Here is a 23,738-nt window from a genome sequence, read left to right as displayed (position 1 = left end):
ATGGGTCCCCCCCCCGGGCCCAACCACCGTGTTGTTAAAAAAAAAAAAAAAAAAAAAAAGAAAAAAGCCTGCACTCACTGTCTGCTGCAGTGGCCATCGGGGCCTCTGGGGGCTCATGGCTCTTTTTTTAAAGTGCTGGGATGCTGGGGCCAGGTAGGGCAGCCATTGATGGGATGGAAGAGTGGGCAGGGGATAGGGCCTGTTCAGTTCAGAGATTCTGCTGATTTGGCAGCAGCCGGATCTCTGAATGAGATTCGGCTGAATCGATTCAGGACAGTGATTCGAATCACCGAATTGAATCGCTGTCCCCTGAATCACCCCAATCCTAATCTGAAGCGAATGCTAGCCACTTTGCACAGGCCTACAGCACAGGCTCTCTGCAACCAAGGACATGCTCTTGCACCCCCCCCCCCCCCCCCCCCCAGCCTGAGCAACTGCAGGCATGTACCTGCATTTCCTCAGCTCAGAGGGAATGTCTGTGCTGTTACCAGCTGGTTCAACCTAAGTAGGTTAGAGTAACTTGCACAAGTTGAACCAGCTCAGGCTCTAGTTATTCGAATGTCTGTCTCTAGCCTTGCTGAGCAAAACTTAGGGTATGTCCGTACTGAAGATGCATTGTGGATAGCAGAGGGATATTTTAGCTGGCTTTAGGGGTACTAACTTGGATACTAGAAGCAATCTAGTTCTAGCAACCCACTGCTTGAATAAGCAAGATGAAATAGCTCAAGTGGTGCTCCATGCTGCAGGAGGTAGACTGCTTCCAGTAGTCAACCATCTTGGGTATCTCTGCACTGCACTGAAGCCTGAAGTGTAGATTAGTCTTGAGTACTCAACATGAAGATGCATCTCAACATGAGGATGCCTTGTGGTGTTGTATGGTGATTTGCCCCATGCCAACTTCTGCAGCTTGTAATGGAAAATTTATTTGAAATTGATCATAAAATAGTTGTAAGGCTTTTCATATCAAATTTGCCATTTTTTTTTTTTTTTTTTTTTTTTTTTTTTTTTTTTTTTTTTTTTATTAAAAGAAAATTCTAGCTGTCATCACTATAAACTAAGCCAAGCATCAGTAAATTGGTCATGAACTACAACTAGCAGCTGAAATTCTCTAAAACAGGTTCTTCTCGATTAGATTTGTGGAACTCCAGAGAAGGCTATAGGGTACAGAGAGAAAACACAGGGCGGTCATTCAGCAACTTCATTTGGTATTTAGCATGGTCCTGAGTAGAAGCTACTTCACCTTCTCATGGCTGGGTGGATTTCCAATGATAATAGGAAGGGAAAAGCCGTGTAATCTATGTTAAATACTAAAGGAACCAGATGTGTTTCTAAATATACAGTCACAGAGTGATAAATAGGTTGGTGCTACCTTTGCAGAGTAGTGCATGGCTTTATTTCTAGAAGGAGTGCTGCAAGAGGAGGAATCTGATTGGTTAATCAGGGCCTCAGTAGGTGCTTTGATGCATTTTTATAAATCTTGTTCTCTAAAAATGGCCTGTCAAGAGGTGAAATTAGATGAGATACCTGCAGCTCGAGTGAGTGAATATACCTGGTCTTCAGTCCTGTACCTCTGATTGAGCTAGAGATGCACAGTGATCAATAAAACTGGCCTTTAACTTTTGGTCTAGGCAATGAATGTTTTCCATCAGTTTCAAAGTCTTCCATAGGGAAATATTGAAGTACCTCTTTTAAAAACTGTTCCTGAAATGCCCTAGTAAGATTACTGATGGCAGATCTCTAGGAAGGAGACATCTTGCCTGAGTAGATATATGGAGAAAGAATCTGCAGGGACATCCCTTTGTAGGTTGTGAGGCAGTTGTACATGCATACTTTCAGGCATGTACTTAAGTAATATGTTAGATGGGAACAGAGCCCTTAATCCGGGCCAGAATGAATTCATTTCTTGCATTAGAGTGACACAAAGTTTTAACCTCTATTGTTGTGGCTCACAAGATACAAAAGATAGTGGAAGGTTGTGTAGAAGCTGTCTATAGCCATAATCTGAATTTGCCTGTAATACAATTCCTTCTCCCAAATCAGTTTTAAAAAAATATCGTGCCAAATGTGAAATGTCATTACAACCCCCTTGCGGTTAATATATTATTGACAGCAGCAAATTACAGGGAAGTCTCCTAGGAGTCGAACTGCAGAGTAAATTCTGCTGTTTATTAATGTGTTCACAGTGCATCAAGTTTTTCTTGGTACAGAAGTAGAAAGAGGCAGCATTGGGAGCCTTTTTCTTACCAGTGACAGTGCTCCATCTCTTGTTCTTGGTGTGAGCACTTTGTGCAGCCCAGATGAGGCTTCTGATTGCCACTAATGGGAAATGTAATTATTCACTTTGATTTAAAATTGTTCTATTTTTCCTGCTTGGTGTATTATATATCTGCTGCTTAGTTGCCCTTAGCATAGAGCTGCTGCTCAAATAAATACCTTCCAGTTAAGTAAGGGCGGGTAGGGGGAGAAATCCCAATTATTTTAGCTTTTGCATCTTCCATGTGTATTCTACTAATTATTTTACTGTTATCTGTCTACTTGTGTTTTTGTCTACTTGTATTTTTTTATTCTATTTCTGCCCCCCATAGTTTTCTCCTTTTATTTTAGTTTGTTTACATGGCTCCTACTTTACTTCCAGAATAAGTATTCACCTCATGGCAGCTTTTTTTCCAAATGGCTGTGACGGAGTTGGCTGTGCACTAATCCAGCATGTCTGCTACCTGTATAACCTGGTTTAATCTGTTCCCTCCTTAAATATTTTCTCAGGGTAGATGCTTAGTCTAGAGCTTTATGTTAGGGAGTTCACAAGAAGAGCAATGATTTTCCTTGCTAGTCTCTTCACTCCAGGTACTTTTTGTTTTTAACCAAGGATGTGTTTGCTATTTTATCAAACTGAGCTTTCCCCAGTGGGAAGGAAAGTTTAATAGATCCTGTAAGAGTCCTACTGATAAGGAAGGGGAGGCGGGGCACAGGTCTGCTTTTTTTCCATTTCAGAACCACTCCAGGCCTAATCTTAGTTATGTTAATTTGCTCTACAATGTAGAGAGAGACCTGATCAGAGAACAAGCTCTTTATGAATTACCTCTATTTAAGTAATTTTTCCTACAATCACCCAGCTAAAATAACCCCAAATTAAGTTGCATTTAAAAAATGTGAATCTGCTCACTGCTGTTACCTCCATTCTGTTACACCATCATAGTGCTCCTATTTCCTTATGTTGACTTCAGAACAAGGAAGATTTATGGGAAAGGGATTGTTGCTGACTACCACAATGCTGGGTTTATCTCTCAAAATATTGATTTTAATTAGAAAATTATATCTGAGTTCTGAAAATTAGAGCCTCCACTTAAAAATTCCTTTAGCTGTTTTAAGAGGCTACTGTGCTGTACCACAGCACCATTCAAGTGGAAATGTTAAAGTGAAAGGGAAGGAGGATCTTTTTGTTTAAGGTGAAATCACGCCTTGAAGAGTGAAATTAATTAGTATCATCCAATTTTCTTAAGGAGACTCTCCAAAGTCAATTCATTTTATCCTCCTAAATCCCTAAAATTCAAGAGGTCAGGGAAAGCTCAACTTGTTTATTTTTTGCAGCCGAGCAACAGAGTAGGCTGAAGGTAGTCTGAATCTTGAGCAGTGTGGGCTGTATTTGCTTTCTTAAAGCACTGCAAGTAGGGTAAGCCAGTTGTGAGCCTCGTATCTTAACAGAAATGGGTAAGGTCCTGTTTTATATGCGAGTCCACAGGAGCTGGTGTGCCCGAACTTAAACCAAACATTGATGACATGCTGTCCCTGTAACTGATCCACTGTGAAGGGATGTTATAAAAGGTGCCAACATTTTTCTGAAATCAAGGATGACTATGGGCATAAAGAAAATCTGATTTTGAGACAAGGTTCACTGGCTCACACAGCTCATTAAAGCTCTTGATTTGAAAGTGAAAATGTGTGATGCAAATGTATTTTTTTTGCACAGGTACAAATAGCCATATGATGAAAAGATTTAGCTTTGGAAGAACTTAAAAATGTTGTTAAATGATTACTTGTTCTTTAAAACTGAATGGGGGGATAAGAGGGTACCCTATTAGTAACAAGTCTTGTTCTACCTTATGGCCAAAACCCACCCCAAACGTAAGGTATCATTTCAATAAAATGGCTCTACCTCTTTACTTCCAATTATCTTGTACCAGTAGTCTGCTCAGAGGGGAGCTGCAAGGGGTAGAGGTTGATGGTAGCTAAACACTTGGAATCTTCAGCTCTGTCACACTTGGTTGTGGTTGTTGGTTACTTTGAGTTTGTACTATGTTTAGTTTAATTTGCTCTGAATAGCTCTGTTAATTTCTCTGTTGGGTGATTTTTCACACAAGGGCTAATCACACGTTTCTATAAATTATATTAATTTAACTTATTTGCCTAACTGTTGTTCTGCAGCAAGTAGCACGGATGTTCTCCGATTCTTGGCTGTGTGGTCTTGCTGCAGTTGGAAGCAGAACAGAAACATCTGAAAAGCATTATTTGGATTATGCATGCTGGAGCATCTAAACTTACCTTTAGGATCTGGTTCCTAAATCACAGTTGTTTTCACCCATTGTTGCCTACTGTGTGTGTCCCCAACATGACTGCCTATAGTTATGCTATTAGTGTGAAGATTCTCTGACACCACAGGAACAAATTAAAGTGATAAGTCAGTGCAAGTTGCAGAAACAGGTCTTAGTTTATACTGCATCTTTTTTGCATTATTAGTGAACCAGTATAATTGCTTCTGGGGATGGTGTAGGAAATAAAGCCAGTTTGGTGTACTTTAACTGCAACTGGTTTAGATTTTAAAGGCACGAGTGGGTGATCAGTGTGAGCTTGTATGCTACTCTAGTTTCTTTGGAAAAGATTTTTAATTATGTTTTTAACGCACGTTTTCTTCCTCTGCTCTCAGAGTATGATTTCATCCATTGTAAATAGCACATACTATGCCAATGTGTCAGCAACCAAGTGCCAGGAGTTTGGGAGATGGTATAAAAAGTACAAGAAGATTAAAGGTAAATTGACTTTAGTTATTCTTTGTTTCAAAGCCAATGAACTGATGTTGACTGTTTGATATGTTTTAAGTAAGAGTAATAATAAGTCTTAATAATATTAGTGAATTTGCTTGAAAATAGGGACAGTTGCAGCATACTGGAATTAAATCCAATGCTTTACAGTTAAGGACGGTGTGAATATAAAGGCCATTTGAAGCAAACAGCTAGTCGCATCACATTTTAGATTTTAATTATATTGAATTGATCAACTATGTGTGTGACAAAAGTAAAACAGTTTGAGAAAAAATCTGCTCTAACAGATCAAGTTTTAAAAGTGAACTCTTTCTGCAAATCATCTTTATCATATTTTATTCATGAAAACTAAAAACCTGTCCTCTTAAATTAAATATGCCCTTGCTGGTGTCTTCAAATCTTTTTCATGTCACACCATCTGAAATTTGGGTATAAGTGGAGCTTTTGAGACCAGGCTATTTGGAAACATCGGAATTCATTCAGTCCTGCTTGTCCCATTGACACAAAGATGAAATCGGCTCATTTTTATTATACAAAATGGAATAATATTAATTGATGAAATGCTAATGTTTGAAACAGTAACATTATTCTTTATAGGTTCTTCATACTGCCTCATCCCTGTAATGTCTGAAGGCCTGCCAGGAGTGCATTAGGTGGTGTGCCCAACATCTGTCACCTGTAGTTCATTATTTTATTCATCTGTTCCTCAGGGGGAGAATTCTGTGTGCACTGTAGTGTTCTATTTTGGTAGGAGTTTGTTTCTGATAACATGCAGACTCCTGTATATTCAAATCCATGGTCATATTCATATAAGAAGAAACTGTTGAAGAAAGTGTGCTTTGCACTAGAAGCAGAAGGTTGTGAGATCTGTGATGGTTCTTTTGTTCTTCCTGAAAAAAACTAATCTTCCACAGAGAACAGCTTTGACCTGTAGCTGGTGTTCTTCAGTGTCAGTCTCATCATTGCATGTTTGAAGTAGAAAAGAAAGATTCCTTCCCTGAAGTAAGGCATTGGCCATTTGGACACTTTTGTTCATAATTTTCTTTCATCAGCCAGAAAGGGCATGTGTTCACAAGTCATGGATTGAGATTCTTTTATAATGTCCAGTACTTCCTGCAGAGTGAAAGTTCTGAATGTACAGCTGTTCATAAAACTCATATGTTTCAAAATTTTACCCTCAATCCTTTGCTCTTAAAAGCTAGAATGTAGAGGGAAACAGGAGGATGCTTTTTGATTTTGTTAGAACAACACAGAATTACTTTAGATTTCTGTGGGAAGCTTCTTCATGAGACGAGAGTAGTTAGAATGAGCTTGCACAGGGTATCAGGGGAAATGCTGAAGGATCCATTTTCCCCCTGCACTTGGCTATGTATGGCCCATTTACTTTCATATGTGTCTACATGTGTGCATGGAGAATGAAATATACCTTTCCAAGCTCCTCTATGCATAATAGTTATGTTTGTGCAACAGGAGAGAGAATGTTTTATGGTAAAAAGGTTTGTGGAGAAAATTACCTTAGCTCAGGTAAAAGTGGGGAGAGTAGGAATTGAAGGTACATTTCTTTTCTTCTAAAATTACATAGGGATCATCTACAAATTCTGATTTGGATACTTACTACATTGTTAATAGTTACCCTTGTGCCAAGTAAACTGAATAGTTCCTTTTTCTGAGCCACACAATGGTGCTTTAGAGTAAGTGTTTTTATTCCTCTAAATGTTGCCTCCTATAAAAAGGATTTTTAAAGTGTTCTAACATATCCTCTTGGCTCAAAAATATCAAAGGAATCAAATAGCTTCAAGGTCATTTGGTGGCTTGCTTTTATTTGCTGTTACAGGAGAAAAGAGATGGGCTTCCCATTTCATTAGGGTAGGGTGTAATGCCAGTTCCAGAGGCACTGGAAACCCTTCACTGTAGTGTTCTTAGAGTTGCCACTACAGGCTCTAAGTGTTTCTAGCATGCTGCGCTCTTCCACTTTCTTCCTTTCTTAGAGCATTCAGTTCTTCGAGCTCTTTCTTTTTTTAGTTAGTAAGTGCACAGTTAAATTGTTAAGTGCAGTAAAAGCAGAATGAGACCTTGATTTCAATCAAGAGGTCAAGGATCCAAACCTAAAGAGTTTGCCAGATAACTGTGTATATGTGCTATTCAAAGAGATGCAGCCAGTCGTTGCTGTTTAGAAATGTATGTGTGTGTTAGTAGGAGGAGAAAAGGGAAGGTTAAGGTATGTGTGAAATAAACACAAGCTGCTATCAAACAGTTCAAGTAGTGTTGATTCATCAACCAAACGAGTGGGAGGGAAAACAAAGAATCCATGACAGGTACAGTGGTGTATAAAAAAGAAACTGCTATGGGATTTAATTGTAATCTTAAACCCACAGAAAGGAAAGATTTATGACTTAATTTTGCTGCATTTAATTTCACATCTTTCTTTCTTTGTTATCATTTCACTTTTACTTCATAGCCCAAAAGTCTATAGAATGTAATATTTGAACTCAGTGACTTTTTTGTAAATTTTGATTTCTACATAGCTCTTCTTATTTTTATTAAATATATCCACCTTTATGAAAAAAGTATAATAGCAGCAGCAGCCTTTGCCTTTAGAAACAAATTCTGCCTTTGGATATAATTGACTTGTATGGTTTGGACCAGCACACACAAGTGCAAGGCAAGATTTGTTTATTAGAAAGTAAAAACAACAAACAATTCACATGCACTGTGGTAAATACAAAATAGGAAAGAGCTTGAAACTAACTTTATTAATGTTGCAAGCGAAATGCAGTCTACAGTGTTAAATGTGGTTCCTATTATCTGCTAATGTCTGTTTTAATAAAACAGTGGGAACTAAATGGTTGCTTCTTAATCAAAACCATGATTTCCTAAACATAAGCTATGTGATTCTGTTACAAATTGCCACATATAGATCTCCTAGGTCAAACTTTTTTCCTTTCTCATAGAAATAAATAAACAGTAAAATAATTGTACACTCTGGAAGATCAAAGTAAATACAACTAAAGCCATGCAAAAATAAAGTCTTCTGGAAAAAGAAGAAAAGAATCAGGTTGCAGAGCATATATTTAATGTTTAAATAAATATAAGAAAGTGAACAATCAATAATTTGATATCATTAACAACAGATGTAAAAGCTGTATACAAATGGAATTGTATGAATTTTGAAGTAAACATTCTCAGTGTGCATTCTGTTGAACATACTGAATATATGGCTAAACTATTTACACTTTATAATTTTAAACAGTTTTCAGTTAGTACAGCTCCGCATGTTCATTTTGTCTTGTGTCAGGGCCCTGCTAGAATAAGATTCTGGCTTGATTTATTCCCCACCCTACCCATCCCCTTAAGGTTTTAAGATATTCACAGTTTACTTAGTGGCACGGGAGTTAGTATACAGACAGATGCGGGGAATTTACTAGTGTGAGAATTGGGGTTTGTTTGTTTTTTGGTCTTTTCTTGCCTGTTTAGTCTAGCACATGATATATGCATTAGGGCATAGGTGAGTGGACAGTTGTGCAAAAGACAGTTAAAAAAAATCTTTCTGATCTTTAGGGTGAACAGTATTTAATATTTTATTGTGTGTGGGCTGAAGGGGATTGTATTAATGAAGTTCTAAGTGTAAACGTATAAAAGGTTCAAAGCAAGAAAGTAAAGATTCTTTGTCCTTTCCATTCAGTGCATATGTAACACTTTTAAACAATACTTACATTATCAAATCTATATCAATTTTGCAGCATATATGCATGTTGCATATGTTAATATTCTTACACAAGTCTTCCATTTTAATTTTTAATTTGAATTTTAAAGTTGCAGGGTTTCTCTTTCTTTATACTTTATACCACTTTATAAACAAAATTACTTCTGCTATATCTACAGGAAGTGTCTCCTGATAGATACAGAACTAAACTTCATCTAAGGAGACTTGGGTTCTCCTCTCAATTCTGTCGCTTGGCTGGTAAGTGATGAAGGGCAAGCCACTTTACCACCTTGGGCCTTGGTTTCTGCATCTGTAAAATGGGGATAATGATACTGAACTTTTCTGAAAAGCATCACCGAAGTATGATTATGGTTATAATAATCTGCTTGCCCTTCAGAGGGTTGAAACAATTATTATATAATCTACATCTAGAGGTGGGGTAGAGCATTTATGTTCGACTCTGATACACACAAAACACAGCAATGGGTGGCAGAAAAGGAGTCTCAATACAGGTTCAATTGCCACTTATGGACCATTTTACCTACCTAGGAAAGTATAAATGAGAGCAAGGTCGTGGAAGATGTGGGTGCATAGCACCTTTGAAATTCTGAATAATTAGTTTAATACTTTTAGCACAAAAAATACAAAATTCAGTCTGTGATCCAAAAGTGTTGTGATCTTCTGCCACCCATTGCTGTGTTTTGTGTGTATCAGAGTCGAACATAAATGCTCTGCCCCACCTCTAGATGTAGATTATATAATAATTGTTCCAACCCTCTGAAGGGCAAGCATTATCCCCATTTTACAGATGCAGAAACCAAGGCCCAAGGTGGTAAAGTGGCTTGCCCTTCATCACTTACCAGCCAAGTGACAGAATTGGGAGGAGAACCCAAGTCTCCTTAGATGAAGTTTAGTTCTGTATCTATCAGGAGACAGTTCCTATAGATATAGCAGAAGTAATTTTGTTTATGTTCCCAGTTTTGTTTTGTGCATAATTTTTTACAATGTTTTATGGATTCACGTTGGTTCTTCCTTTGTGAAAATTAGTACTACTTTTTAAAATAACTGTATATAAAGAATTTTCACTGAATGACATTCACAGAAATGATTCATTCATTGTCCAGTATTTTGAATTTGGAGCATTTTGGGTAAACTTTTGCTAGCAGTTTCTCAGCTACTCTTGGTTTTTTAAAAAGATGTATTCCCTTCCCAAGTGTCTACTTGCTTTTAGTTTTATTGAAAAAGATCATCATCACATCAACATTTTCATTATTTATTGTCTTTTTAATGAACGCGCATATTTTATTCTTTGCCTGAAAACTTAACTTGGATTCGAGGGAAAAGACCATCAACAAATAATAGGCAAACAAGAAACCAAGAAGTCTTTGTCTGTTGGTTCCTGTAATAAGGTTCTTTACTTCTAAGATTAGTGACGATCCAAATAGTGCTTCTTTTTGGCATAAGTTCAGAGACCTTGGCTCTGGCAGTCTTTTGTGAGGAGATGAGCCTCCTGGCATAAATGAATAGTGCCCAATTATTTTTGATTTTGATAGTTCAGGACTTAGCTGTTACAGGAGAGGGATCATATATCTCCCTTAAACTGAGAGTCTGTTTAGTCTGATATTTTTGGCTGTTCTTGATTTTCTGATATTTCTAATTTGTTGTTGCGGGCTCTCTTATTCTTTGAAAGCATGTTTACTTTCTGAGACAGACTGATGGAATCTATTTTCTGATCATCATGGATCTAACTGACATCACGGTAGTAGAGTATTTAGAAACAGCAGCATCTGAACTGGCTTCCAGCTTTGCTACTCTCAGGCTGCAAAAGTCCACTCTAATTCAGGGTAGTATTTTATTACTTTCTCTCAAAATTTATTCTGAATTTTATATTTGAAGCAAGTCAAAAGCTTATGAAAGCTTCACGTGAAGATATTGCCCACCCAACACTTGCTTTTAAAAACATGCTCTTTGCTGTTTTTTTCATTGGACTTTTGAATTCTTGATTTGGTGGGTAAGGTTTAAATATTTAGACTACTTATGCATATTTAGTTGTGTGTTCAGTTGTTGATATGGACTAAAGTAAGAGCATAGCCTTTCAGTTGACTCTCCCCCCTACTCTGAGAGTCTTAATTTTTCATCTGCTTATTTTGCAAATTTGTCTTTGTATAAAATCCCATAGTAGGGATTTTTTCCCCCAAATTTAGTCTTTTAAGAAAAAGGAAAGATAGAAAGGACCTGCCTCTGTCTTTATGTGGGGAGGTACACTGCCCAGCCTTCTGCCTGACTTGTTATAGTTAGCATTTAGAAGGCCCATGAAGGTTTTAAAGGTTGCAGCTCATTAAGGGATGAATTCACACCTAGAATGCTGTTAGGCTGTGGATCATCTTCTATTATGCTGCTTTGACAGAACAGGAGAGCATTGGTTTTCATTGGACATCTGTATGTTTACAGTGTAAAAGGTAGCATCTTTTTATAAATTTGCATAATTGGCAGGATACAGCTAGAATTCTAGATAGCAGAAAATTGTCTGCTTCTTTTCACACCTACATTTTTCCTGCTGTCCCTGATATTAAGACCACAGTCTTATAATGTGCATGTTTCATTGAGATACCATCTACCTAATGTGTAGTGTTACAGGAGCCTCTGAGCAAAGGTCTGCATGCCTGTTAAGCTATGTGGTGAGAATTAAAACTGCCTTAAATTAAATTTTATTGTAAAGGATATTTGCATGTCTGTGAAGATTTCAGCTTTACAAAATTTTATTCTTATTTTTTTATTTACTTCACTGTGAAATCCACAGGGACCTTTGACTCCCCTTGAATCATGTCCTTTATGGGATGGAGAGAAGATTGAATCTCAGCTTTTCATACTTGTGCTTATCCCTTCTCAGAAACAAATACTATAAATATGCTTGGCAGCAATAGGCAAGTCAAGGATATTTGGTTTTTGTGCCTACTGCACTTTTGGCCTTACACAGGGTCTAGTTTTATTAATGACCTAGCTCAATGATTCTCAGCCAGGATGCCATGGCACATTTCAGTGCCTTGAGATCTTTTCAAGGGTGATGCTGGATGCCATGCAATGTTAGTGTTTGTTAGCTTTGTAGACATAATTCACAAGATAAACCCAGTGGCTGCCTATAGATGCGTTTGATTGTGTTCTAATTGGAGTGTGTTGGAGCAGACTCATTTAATCAAGTCTGTTCTGTGTTCTAATTAGAACACTTCAGCATCACCTCACCAGCATGTATATTAAGCCCCCATGCATTTTAAAATGAATGTGGGGGCACTTTATCTAAACCTCATCAAATGAGCTTTTAGATAGTGTCCTGCAGCCATTTTCAAAAGCACAGGGGCTTAATACATGTGAAGCGGTTGTCTGGGAACCACTCTAATTAAAATAGCTTCCCCCACCCCCAAGCATGTGTATAGGCAGCAAGAGATTTTAAATAGGAATCTATAGTGTCAAAAGCTTTTTGATCTGTTATGTCTTCCTGATTTCTTTGCAATAGAAGAAGTGCTCTATTATTTTTCTGTAGTAAAAAAACAAATTAACACTAAGAGATGGCACTTTTGAGGGGTACCTTGTGTCTAATAAGGTTGAGAACTACTGATACAGTTGAATACATAAACAGTAAAATGAGCATGCATGGGGAAACTAAACATGACATAACTAAGAATAGACAAAGGCGTTTCCTGTCTGTTTTCCATTAGCTAAGGTACAGAAAGTCCTCTCCCTGCCTTGACCACTATCATGCAAAAGCAAATTATTATGTATTTGCTATGTAACTGTTGTAGGCCATTTACACATTGTGGGGGCGGAGGCAGAGAGAGGGTTTAAAAATTAAAGTTTCTTATTGAGGTGGCTGTTCCTGTAATCCACTTTTTTTTCTGCTCCTGACTTAGTTTTGCAAGAACGAATAGCTGAGCCAGAGAGCAGACAGTACATGGAGTCAATGAAAGGCCTTGGTAAACATAAAGATTAGACATTGAATGAAAATGACTCCTCAAACCAGCCCCCCTGCACTGAAGTGGTTAAGTGGGTTGTGATTAAAAGAAATAAGTAATTATAATAATTATAGATAAAAAGATATAACGTTACCACTTTAAAAGCACCTCCTGTGCTCTAGAGTGGTTCTGTTATTTACAATGTGATGGCTCATAATTATGTGGAGTAGGTAATAGGGTACCCTCTGGAGCATACCACACCAGCACTTGTTTCTTCAAGACAGTATAGGGCTGTGGCTTAATACATTCTCTTTCCAAAAGGGAACTTGTGGGTTCAAAGGCCAATTCTGTGCTTGATGTTGTCTAAAAGTGTATGCATTTGACGACTTGCATGATTGAGCTTTCTGGTTTGGGGATTGTGTAGGGCAGAAATGAGGTACCCTATCTATCAGAGCTGCATTTGGAGCTCTTTTCCTGCCTGTGCTGGCTATATGTAATTCTTACCAGTGCTACAATCTTTGCTTTTATGATCATCATATTGACTCCAATTTTAAATACTCTGAAGAAATAAGCACCAGCCCCCTGAACCTGTTGCACTGGAAAACAAGAACATCTTATGGTGACTTCAAATCACAGTTGAAATAAAGCAGTTTGTTCTGCCTGGTAATAACCTATTACTATTTATTCTTTTTCACCTCCTGTTGCTCCATAACAGTTGCCACCTGCTAGCAGCTTCTGTCAGAGTTTATCGCACAGTGCAGAGGAAAGGCAAATGATTGAATGGGGCATAGAAGCCGATTTACCATTTGACCCTTAAGGCTAGGGACAGACATTCAAAAAGCCTGAGCCTGAATTGATTCAATCTTTGCAAGTTAGTTTAATCTGGGTAGGCTAAATCAGTTTTGTAACCAGACAGACATCCCAGAAAGGCAGGCACATGCCTGCAGTGGCTCAGGCTAGAAGCCAGGGGACAGTAGAGCAGCCCTCCCATTCATTGCACAAAGCTGGGGGGGCGTGGCCAGGCCCTGGTAGGATGCTGTGATAAGGGAGGGTTTCCCCCTCCTGAACAGCCCAGAGGTGATAAAGATTCCCTGTTAACTCAGTGTTTATCACCCCATTAAGAAAACAGAGGGACATTACCAGTTCTCTGTTGATTCTGCCTTTGTCCCATGTACCACAGCTTGGAGGTAGCCAGCATGTGGTCTGCTACCTAACACTGAGAGGTGTCTGTGAAGGACAGGGGAATGCCTACTTAGCAGAGAGTGTGTGTGTGTGTGTGTGTGTGTGTGTGGCAGGGGGTGGGGAACAGAAGCCAGGCAGATGCCTGTAGAGGCTGGGGAAGCTGCAGCCAGGGAGCAGAGGGGCGGGGCCAGCCCTGCTGGAGCAGAATGCTCCGGCCAGCCCAGAGAGCATGCCGGGGGAGTCTGATTTAATTTAAACCAGCAAGGAGTCTGGGACCGACATTGCACAAACTGGACTTGTAGTAAAGATGATATCTTTTATTAGACCAACAAGATTTTTGCAAAAAAAATTCTTTAATTGCAAGCTTTTGGGCACAAACACCCTACATCAGGCACTGGAGAAAAGATCATAAAAGTTCCCAGGAAAACTTTTATAATCTTTTCTCCAGTGCCTGATGTAGGGTGTTTGTGCCCAAAAGCTTGCAATTAAAGATTTTTTTTTTTTTTTGCAAAAATCTTGTTGGTCTAGTAAAAGATGTCACCTCTACTATGAGTCCTGATTGGTTGTCTTTTGGAATTTGGTGAAGTTTTTCAGCCTGCAGTAAATGAAGGAGGGAGACATTCCCAAAGTGCTATGTGAGACACCTGAGCTCTGGCATTGTAGCTATTATCCAGTCTTCAGCAGCTCTTTGTCCTGAGACGCATTTAATCTGCCTAACTGCCATAATAAATTGGGAAGGGTACATGTGGGTCAAAAGGCATCGTATTTTTATTTACAAGGACTCTGGGGTAATGAGTTAATAGCTGATATGATGTGCCTATGCATTTAAATTGTTAGGCAATATGATGTGGTGGAGAGAAAAGGGGGGAAGGTTAATATTAATGTCTATGTATACACTGCAGTTAGAAGGTGTGGTTGAAGCAGAGTAATATGATTCTACCATTTTAGTGCCATCGCATTGACTTCACAGTCCTGCAGGGATCCCTACTGGAATCAGCTTTTAACAATACTACCCATAGGTGAGAAGGAGGCTGAGATTTGGATAATGTTAATTTTTCCATGGAGTATAATAGTTCATGCTGACTTTATTATTGGCATGGCTAAATCTGGTTTGTTCATGGGGGGATGCATGTGTTACTGAAGAGGACACTAAAGCTGATAAAAAGAAATACAACTTAGGCTCCAAGTAGAATAATATTCTTATACTATTATAATACCAGATAGCATTGTGCAGGTTAACTGCCTGGCAATATTTTCATCTTACAAGTCCCTATAAAAATTGCTTGCCATCAACACAGTCTGGGTAGAAACATAGAAACACTGAAAACAATTAAAAAAATATATATATTTTTTTACTAAATTTTCAAAAACATTTGGCTATCTTTATGGTGGATTTTTTTTGATGTTCTTACAAATTTACCAAATTCAGCTGGTGAAAACACCTCATTGATAACTATGGAATGGCACCAGATTTACCACAGTATCAAGGAAACTGCATGTGGCCTTCGGTTTATTTTCTTTTAACAGAATTTCTGCAGAAGTTTGGTTATTACAGGCCATTTTTTTTTCCTTTTAATTTGTGGCAGATTAATTCACAATCGACAAATGGCTGTTGCTCATTTGCAATAATTTCAAAATGATTTTGTAAATAGTGTATTTACATATGTCTATCTTAAGGTTGTCCACATAGTTCATTCTATACATTAATTCTATATCTGTCTTAATGCCAAAGAATGGTATTATAAGAGCTGAGCATGCAGCACTAATGTGAATTGTTCTCATCCATTAGTCCTATTGACTTCATTGGGACTAGTCACGTGAATAAGTGTTGACATTTTCTGTTCCATTGATAGAAGCTTTTATTTTTTTAATATTTTTTGTGTGTTAAGTGGAGGACGTCAGGTTTATTTTGATTCGTAGGAATGTATTTCTGATGAAAAGTGGAGTCTTATTGAAAATGAATGATTTCACACAGAATTCTCATATTGGCTAAAATTTCCTGAATTTTTGCTGGAAAAACTGCAGATTCAAAGCATTTCACTAAAATTATTGACATTTGTTCAGTAACATTATTTTCTAAATAGTATTTTACAAAAAGCTGGGATTTTCAGTTCTGGTTTTTCATTGATAGAATGGCACGCATGCACAAACATACATTTCTTACTTTTAAAACAAAAATTCCCACAAGAATGATAATCTGGTTTCATGAAGATGTCATATTTGGTAGTCTTAGAAATTCTGAGTTGACAAGTCTAGAGCCTGAAATTTTATGCATCTGTCCAGAACATATATTGTGTAAGCAGCATGTGAGTGATGAGCTGTAGGAGTGAAAGGAGTGATGATTTTTCTATAACCAATAACCTGTATTTTACTGAGGCACAAGCAAGATCCCCAGTATGCCAGCAACCTGAATGCTAACTGTATAAAGCTTCAAAGCCTTACATAAGATAAAATTTTAAAAAGTTTTAAAATATTTTGCAAGCATGAAATATTATACAAGTCACAATATTAATTGTGACTGGCATTAGAGGAATCCCACCTCTTCTTGCAGAAATCTATCCTATGATGAATCAGTAATTTTCTAGCTGCATAATACTGGGTCCTGAAACACTTTTAATCAGCACGTGCTATGATCCTGATTAGATAATCAGAGGTAAGGAATAGCTTTATTTAAACTTCATTTCTTCATCAAATACTGATTTTGAAGGATAGTCCTTCAAAACCAGTATTTTATATCTTTCATAACTTTTATCTCCTTTTTAACAAAGAGCTCCTGGGATATTGTGGATGAAAGATATTCAAAAGGTGCAATATAACATTAATAATATATTGATTTATTTGTAGTGTGATAGTTTGAAGTCATGTTAATGAACTGGGAACTTATTTTGTTAAATTATACAAATATTTAGTGCATCCTTTTTCCTAGAGTCATAGTGTTTTGATGAGTGTGAAGTTATATTGCCATCAATAGGTAGTGGTATTTTTTCCATGAAGATGCAGGATGTTATACTAAAATCCTATTCTTCATACTTTTCTCTATATAAAACAAACAATGTGTCTTTCCTTGGAGACTTGTGACACCCCGTGATAAGCCTTTGGATATTCATTAAAAGGCCTTGGGTGGGATGTTTTAAAAGTTAATTTTTAAGAAAACCGGTTCCATTGGTTTTCATTGGGATTTGTGCTCCTAAGTCATTTAAGCCTTTTAAAAAAAATCTCATCCTTTGTCTCTGGGATAGAAACAGTAAAACTATTTAATATCTCCAAAGAATTAGAAGAAGCTGCCTCTGTTCTTCATCTCTATCTTTTGGACTTTATGATTACATAAATAGGTATTCCTGTAGAAGTTTCATTTTCTGTCTCTATTATTATTATTTTTTTAAAGCAACTAATTCTCAAATCTTTTTTAATGGACTTAGTCTGAAATTAAAATTGATGTCTTGGCACTGGGGGCTCATGCTGCTGACCATATTAGAGGTACCTATTTCTGAATTCATTTGGAAGGATGTCAAAATTGTACATAGGTAAAAAGTATTTGGACAAGAGTATAGTTTCACTTTATACAGTGAGAATTCAGAATAACTTTCCTGAAGTCAAAGCAGTTAAACTGAGTAAGATCAGAATCAGACCCTTGCAGTCTCCCTACTAATTAGAGGCCAGAGTGATGGCTTTGTCAAGCTGTTTTTACTCAACATTTGAAGTTGGTTTCAAATAACAAGCTTTTTCTGCATAAGGTAAAGGTTTTATACAAGTTAGAGCTTCTGGGAAAGTTGAACTTTTAAAAACTGAGCTGAAAATAATGGCTCTCTTAAACAACCTCCTTTTTGTCTCTGTTATGATCATGTTGAATAAAATGGAATGAGTTTATTATTTTTCCAGGATGTCTAGTGCTATTGCAGTAACAGTCACCTTAGCCCTCCCTGGGGGTGGGCATCAGGCCTCTACAAACTTACAGTATGAGTCTTCATATTTTGAGCTAAATGAAGGCTTCAGTCCTGCAAGATGATGAACATTCTGGCCTGATGCAGCAGAAAAACTTATGTACCTATTTAATGTTAAATACTGGAGTAGTCCCACTGAAGTGAAAGTGACTATTCACATTTTAAAGGTGAACATGTGCTTCATTCTTTTTGTTGGTTCAGGCAAGAGTTCTCACTCTGCACTTTGCAGAATTAGGAATGGATATGGGTAGGATATGCATGGAACAATGGGTTTCACTCCAAGATGGGGACTCTAGGTGAACTAATGCCATCACTTTAATTTTATCTGTGCCAGGTACAAGACTTTAACTTGAAGCCAGAGTTTCATAGATTCATAGATGCTAGGGTCAGAAGGGGCCTCAACAGATCATCGAATCCGACCCCCTGCCCTGGGCAGGAAAGAGTGCTGGGGTCAGATGACCCCAGGCAGATGCCTATCCAGCCTTCTCTTAAAGACCCCCAAGGTAGGGGAGAGCACCATCTCCCTTGGAAACCCATTCCAAATTTTGACCACCCTTACCGTGAAGAAGTTTTTCCTGATATCCAGCCTAAATCTGCTCTCTGTCAGTCTGTGACCATTGTTCCTTGTTACCCCAAGAGACACCCTGGTGAACAGAGCATCTCCGATCCCTTGCTGCGCCCCGCTAATGAATTTGTAGGCAGCCACAAGATCACCTCTCAGCCTTCTCTTGCGGAGGCTGAAGAGGTCCAGGTCCCTCAGTCTCTCCTCATAGGGCTTGGCCTGTAAACCCTTAACCCTAACAGTTGTATGGTAAGAGACTGAATCCTTGAATTCTTAATAACTGGAAGTCATATTTTAGAAAAGGAGAGTTGCTGCTTGTTTGATAGGGACACTAACAGGTGGACAGAACTTTGAAAATCCAAAAGAATTTTAATGATTGTGGCTGCTTTTTTTTATGGTGATTTTTGCGTGTGTGTTTCATGGGAACCTTATGTTACTGCAAGTAAAGCTTACTTTAGAGGAAAAAGTTAATTTTCCAGCCAGGACGAGAACTTCAGCCTTAACTGACTTAGTAATAAGAACTGAATATACAGTCAGTTGTAACAACAGTTAAGTTAACAATCCTCTTTAAGTGCAGATCAATATTGATAGTGAATTGTTTTATCTTTTAACAGTGGAAAGAGTGGAAAGAGAAAACCTTTCAGACTATTGTGTTCTGGGTCAACGTCCTATGCACTTACCAAATATCAACCAACTGACACCTTTGGGAAAAACTAACGGACAGTCTCCACATGGCCAAATTCATCACAGTACTCCAATTCGAAACCAAGTGCCAACATTGCAGCCTATCATGAGCCCTGGTCTCCTATCTCCTCAGCTCAGTCCACAACTCGTAAGGCAGCAGATAGCTATGGCCCACCTGATAAACCAGCAGATTGCCGTAAGCCGACTATTGGCTCACCAGCACCCACAAGCTATCAACCAACAATTCTTGAATCACCCACCCATCCCTAGAGCTATCAAACCAGAGCCAACGAATTCATCAGTGGAAGTCTCTCCAGATATTTACCAGCAAGTCAGAGATGAATTGAAGAGAGCCAGCGTATCCCAAGCTGTCTTTGCAAGAGTGGCATTCAACCGCACCCAGGTATTGATCTTTATTCTTTTAAAAAAAGAAGAGTTGGGAGAAAAGGTCATAACTTTACAAGATTATGATGGTTGTAGTTCATGAAAAAGAGACACTGGGGAAATAGCAGCTTCCTGTTTTCTTATCACATCTCATTGTCATTATTGTTATAAATCTTTCAAAATTAACGGCTTAGATCAGATGTTCACTTCTGGGTGCTATTAAAATACATTGTAGGTTGCAGCTGTATAACTCAAACCCAGACTTTTCACTGCCACTAAGATGCCACTTAGTACTAAAACAAGTTTTGGGTTGTAATCCTTTGTCATTTTACCACTTGGTAGATTCTGGATACAATAAACTAGTTTAGCCAAGCATGGGATTCCCTGCCTATGCAAGTAGAAAGCCAGCATAGCAACACCTATGCTACTTCTCTGTCTGTAGTTTATGTGGAGGTATGAGAGGGTGAAAGTGAAAATTATTAAGATAGCAGGGAATGGAACTAATCCTCAGCTTTTATCTTGCTACCTTGATGCTGTTTGTAGCCAGCTCACTTCATAGAATATTTCAGAAAATTATGGGGTCTAGATTAATCCTCAACTAACTCAGGTTCAGAAAAGAGAACAAACTGAAAAAGGCAAGTTTTGTACCTCCTAACACAGGGGTCAGCAATACTTTCCAACAGGGAGGCTGGAATGACCCAGTTTAGTTTGGAAACAGGTAGGCATAAGGTTTCTTATTTCTTTCCTGAACTCCTTTTCCACAGCTGCCTCTGTTGAACTGACAGGAGGAGACATTATATATGCTGAGAGCCTTGTAGTTTGGGATCCCGAGATGTATTTAAAATTGGAGTACAAGTTTCAGCCACTGAACCAGAGTTTTTATAAACAAGACAAAATGAGGACCGTGTGTGTGTTGCTCACCCCAGCACCTCCTGGAGGTCTGTTCCACTCACTGCACAGCACCTGTGTCTGTTCTCCTGAATTAATGATTTTTTGGCATTGCCATTTTGGAAATGCCATATTATCATGGAACTAATTAAAATAGGGAGCACATTTTTATTACTTTCCTTATGCCATTAAATTCATCAGATGGCTACACCAAGAAAAACATTCATCTTTAATCAACTTGAGTTTGGGTTCTGGGGTTAGCCTTGAGGGTATCAAATGAAAACTACATAGGAATGTATGAGTATTTCCTTTTTAAAATGCTGCTTTTAATTTGGAAAAGCTTTTCATCCCTCTGGGATCATAACCTGTTGTTTATAAAGCCCAGTATAATCAAGGTAGATGGTATTGACAGAATGACATATTTTGAACTTGAGCAAGAGGTCAACAGTAATATTGCCTTTGTGAGTTATACTACTATCATTGACTACAAGATCTATATTTTAGCAAGATTGTTATGGTTGAATTGGTAGTACCCAAGCCTGCTGTAAACCAAAAATGGATCCCCAAAATAAAAAGGATCTCATATAATTGTTAATTTACTATAGTGCATAAATAGCTGCCATATTTTAATAGTGTAGAAAAAAGCTGTGCACACAAGTCACCTATTGAACGTTGCAATGTCAGATATCCAGACAAGCAGCAAAAGGGCAGACATGAGACAGACCAGTCTGGCTTTTCCTAGTAGTTGCCCAACTTTGCGTGTGCCTGCATTGTCTAATAACAACTGTGGTAGCGATCACTCCGCACACATTTTTGTTATATGATTTGAAATCTGGAGTAAATCATTTGCAGTCCATTTCTTTTCTCTCCTGTGGTGATCTGGCATAAGTCCAGAATATTTAAGAGAGACAACTGGGAATGGGGAGACCTGGACTCTCTTCCCAGATTGATCCTATTTGTTTTGTGTTTTGGCATGTTAAAAATGGGGGAAAGCACCCAAGTGATTTGGGATCCCAAGTCTTATTGATTTTTCTGAAACATTTTAGTTCTGTTTTTCTTTATATTTTACCATCTCTTTTTCCCTGCAAAAAAGTTGTAATGTATAATAAGTGGTATTTTTGTAGGAACGATCTCTTCATAAATGCGGGCTATTCAGATTGAATACCACCTTTTTCCATTTGAGTTGAAATGCCAGATATAAAGATGGCAGTTACAGCTACCCTTGGTAGCTTGGTTTATTGTGACTTAACAAGTGAATTATTAAACATTTTCAATTCCATCTGGTAAGAAAATGTTTTAAATGTGGACTCAAAGAACAGTGGATAAAATGTACTGACATCCTACATCACATTTCTCCTCTTATATATATCATCATGTATTTTGAGAATTTAGGCCGATAGGGCAGTTTTGTACATTTTGGTGCAATACCGCTCTGATCACCAGTGCTAGGTGCTTTTAAGTCTACTGGGTCTGGATAGAATTTAAGTACTGTTTCTACCTCTTAGAGTCTATAGGTCATGTCCTCAGCCTCAGGCCTTTTGTCTGGCACGCTTCTATAGGATGTGGGGTATCACTACCTAGTTGCTTTCACCTTCTCTGATTGTCAGATACTAATGCTCAGCTTTTGTTGAAATCTTGTTTCAGGTCACAATAGCCATTTCAAGCCACTTAAAAATATCTTTCTCTCTTATGAATTTGAAATAATTTTTATTGCACATATTTAGGGACCTACAGAATTTGCAACTTTCATGGAAACCACAAATTCACTCAGTCCCTGCGAAAAAGCCCAGAACCCACAAAAAAGCATGAAATCAGCAGTGAGCAAAGGGTGGGAAGGGGAGGGGTAGGGAAGGCTGCAAAAATAGAAAAGGGCAGAAAGTGCTAACATCCTGAAACATAGGGGAGGGAAGGGTGGGCAGATTTCTGTCCTCCCCCCCCTTGCCTCTGGACACAGGGCCCCAGAAGTCCTGACCCTCCCTAGAGATTGACAGATCTCTATCAATCTCTGGAGAGGGGCAGGACTTCTGGACCCTTTGGCCAATCAAGCTGTTGAGCAGCTGATGTAATCTCCCAGCTGTGGTGGTGCATGGGGTACCGCCATGGCTGGGAGCCTCTGTTAACTGAGGGAGGTTCCCAGCCATAGGACCTTGCTTCTTGCCAGTGCAGAGGAAGCCCAGGATCAGTCCCCCTGCACCAGCAGTAAGGTGTGAGGGGAAATGAATCACAATCCTACAATTATGCCTCCTGCTATGTGTGTGTGTAGTGCTATGTGTAGAAGGGCCCTAACAGTTATCCTGAAAAAGGCAAGTCTTTAGCATCCATAAAAGATTGATTTCACCATCTGCATTTTATTAGTGTGCAGGACTTCTAGTATAAAACATGCCACTGGGCATTAGGTTTAGTGCATCATGTCTGTATGACCCATGTTTATAACAGGAATTTCCAGATTGTATTTTGTATTTTGGTGACTCACTGTCCTCTGCTCTTAGTTTTAAATAAAAAAAAATGTTAGTACTGTCATTACTTTCCCTTTAGTTGCAGATCTGTGTTTCAGGATAGGGGGTAAGAGGAGTTTAGCTATAATAAGTCTTAATAGTCACATACAAGACACATCTATGGACATTCCCAATAGCCCATAATGTAGAAACAAGCACTGTAAAAAGTAAGGGAGAGCGAGGTCATGTTCAAATCTCTCCTTGTCTCCTGTCATTCCCCAGAGGTTGTCTTAAGGCAATGCGGAGCTGCCGCATTGGCATTTCTTACAGTTAAATTTGTTAAATTTTACAAGAAATCTTGACCTTAGAAACTAAAGGTATGCTGTTATCTATTTTTATGTTCATTAGAAGCCTTGTATGCACCAGCTAATAATTGCATTTGTTGCCATATCATGGTCCAGTGTGTAATCTTTCTACAGGGCAGTTGTGGTGTACATTAACCTACAATTAAGTGTAGCTTCACAAAATATGTACTATGAAGGTTGTTTAATAGATAAACTATTCTCTAATTTATTTTAAAGTCCAGTGACCTACATACTCAGATGCTGAAAAACCCCTTAGTAACATTATTTCTCCCCTGAGACCTTCCATATGAGCAAATCTGTTAAATGAAGTTGAGGAAGCTTTGGTCCAATCTAGGATAAATCCATTGGAGTGTGTGTGTGTGTGTGTGTGTGTGTGTGTGCATGCGCATTTGTAGGAAGAAGGTCAGAAAAGGAAGTCAAAGGTAAAGTTACTAAACTCTCACGATCCATTAACTTGTAAAGCTTCCCCTAAAATTTTGAAGTTCAGAGCTTGTTTAAGATGGCAGTATTTTTTTGTGCCTATGCCTGTTATCATCTGCATACCATGCAAACCACCTCTGCAATCTGCACTGCAGATCTGTACAGCAAATTCTTCACTTTTTCATGTGCAT

The 23,738-nt window shown here is 38.3% G+C and overlaps 1 protein-coding gene across 5 annotated transcripts in view; it reads left to right on the top strand.

Moving 5' to 3' along the window:
• SATB2 (SATB homeobox 2) overlaps nucleotides 1-23,738 on the top strand; it is a 168,116-nt gene that overhangs the window by 80,035 nt on the left and 64,343 nt on the right. For all 5 annotated transcript variants that reach the window (XM_006029768.3, XM_025211265.1, XM_025211268.1 and 2 more), the window contains exons 5-6: nucleotides 4,922-5,024; nucleotides 18,986-19,458. In XM_006029768.3, the coding sequence (XP_006029830.1) occupies nucleotides 4,922-5,024; nucleotides 18,986-19,458 (576 nt within the window). The remainder of the gene's footprint in view (nucleotides 1-4,921; nucleotides 5,025-18,985; nucleotides 19,459-23,738) is intronic.

This window comes from Alligator sinensis, unplaced genomic scaffold, assembly GCF_000455745.1.
Source record: "Alligator sinensis unplaced genomic scaffold, ASM45574v1 scaffold258_2, whole genome shotgun sequence".
In the NCBI taxonomy this organism is placed as follows: Eukaryota; Metazoa; Chordata; order Crocodylia; family Alligatoridae; genus Alligator; species Alligator sinensis.
This window is presented reverse-complemented; position numbering and strand designations above follow the sequence as displayed.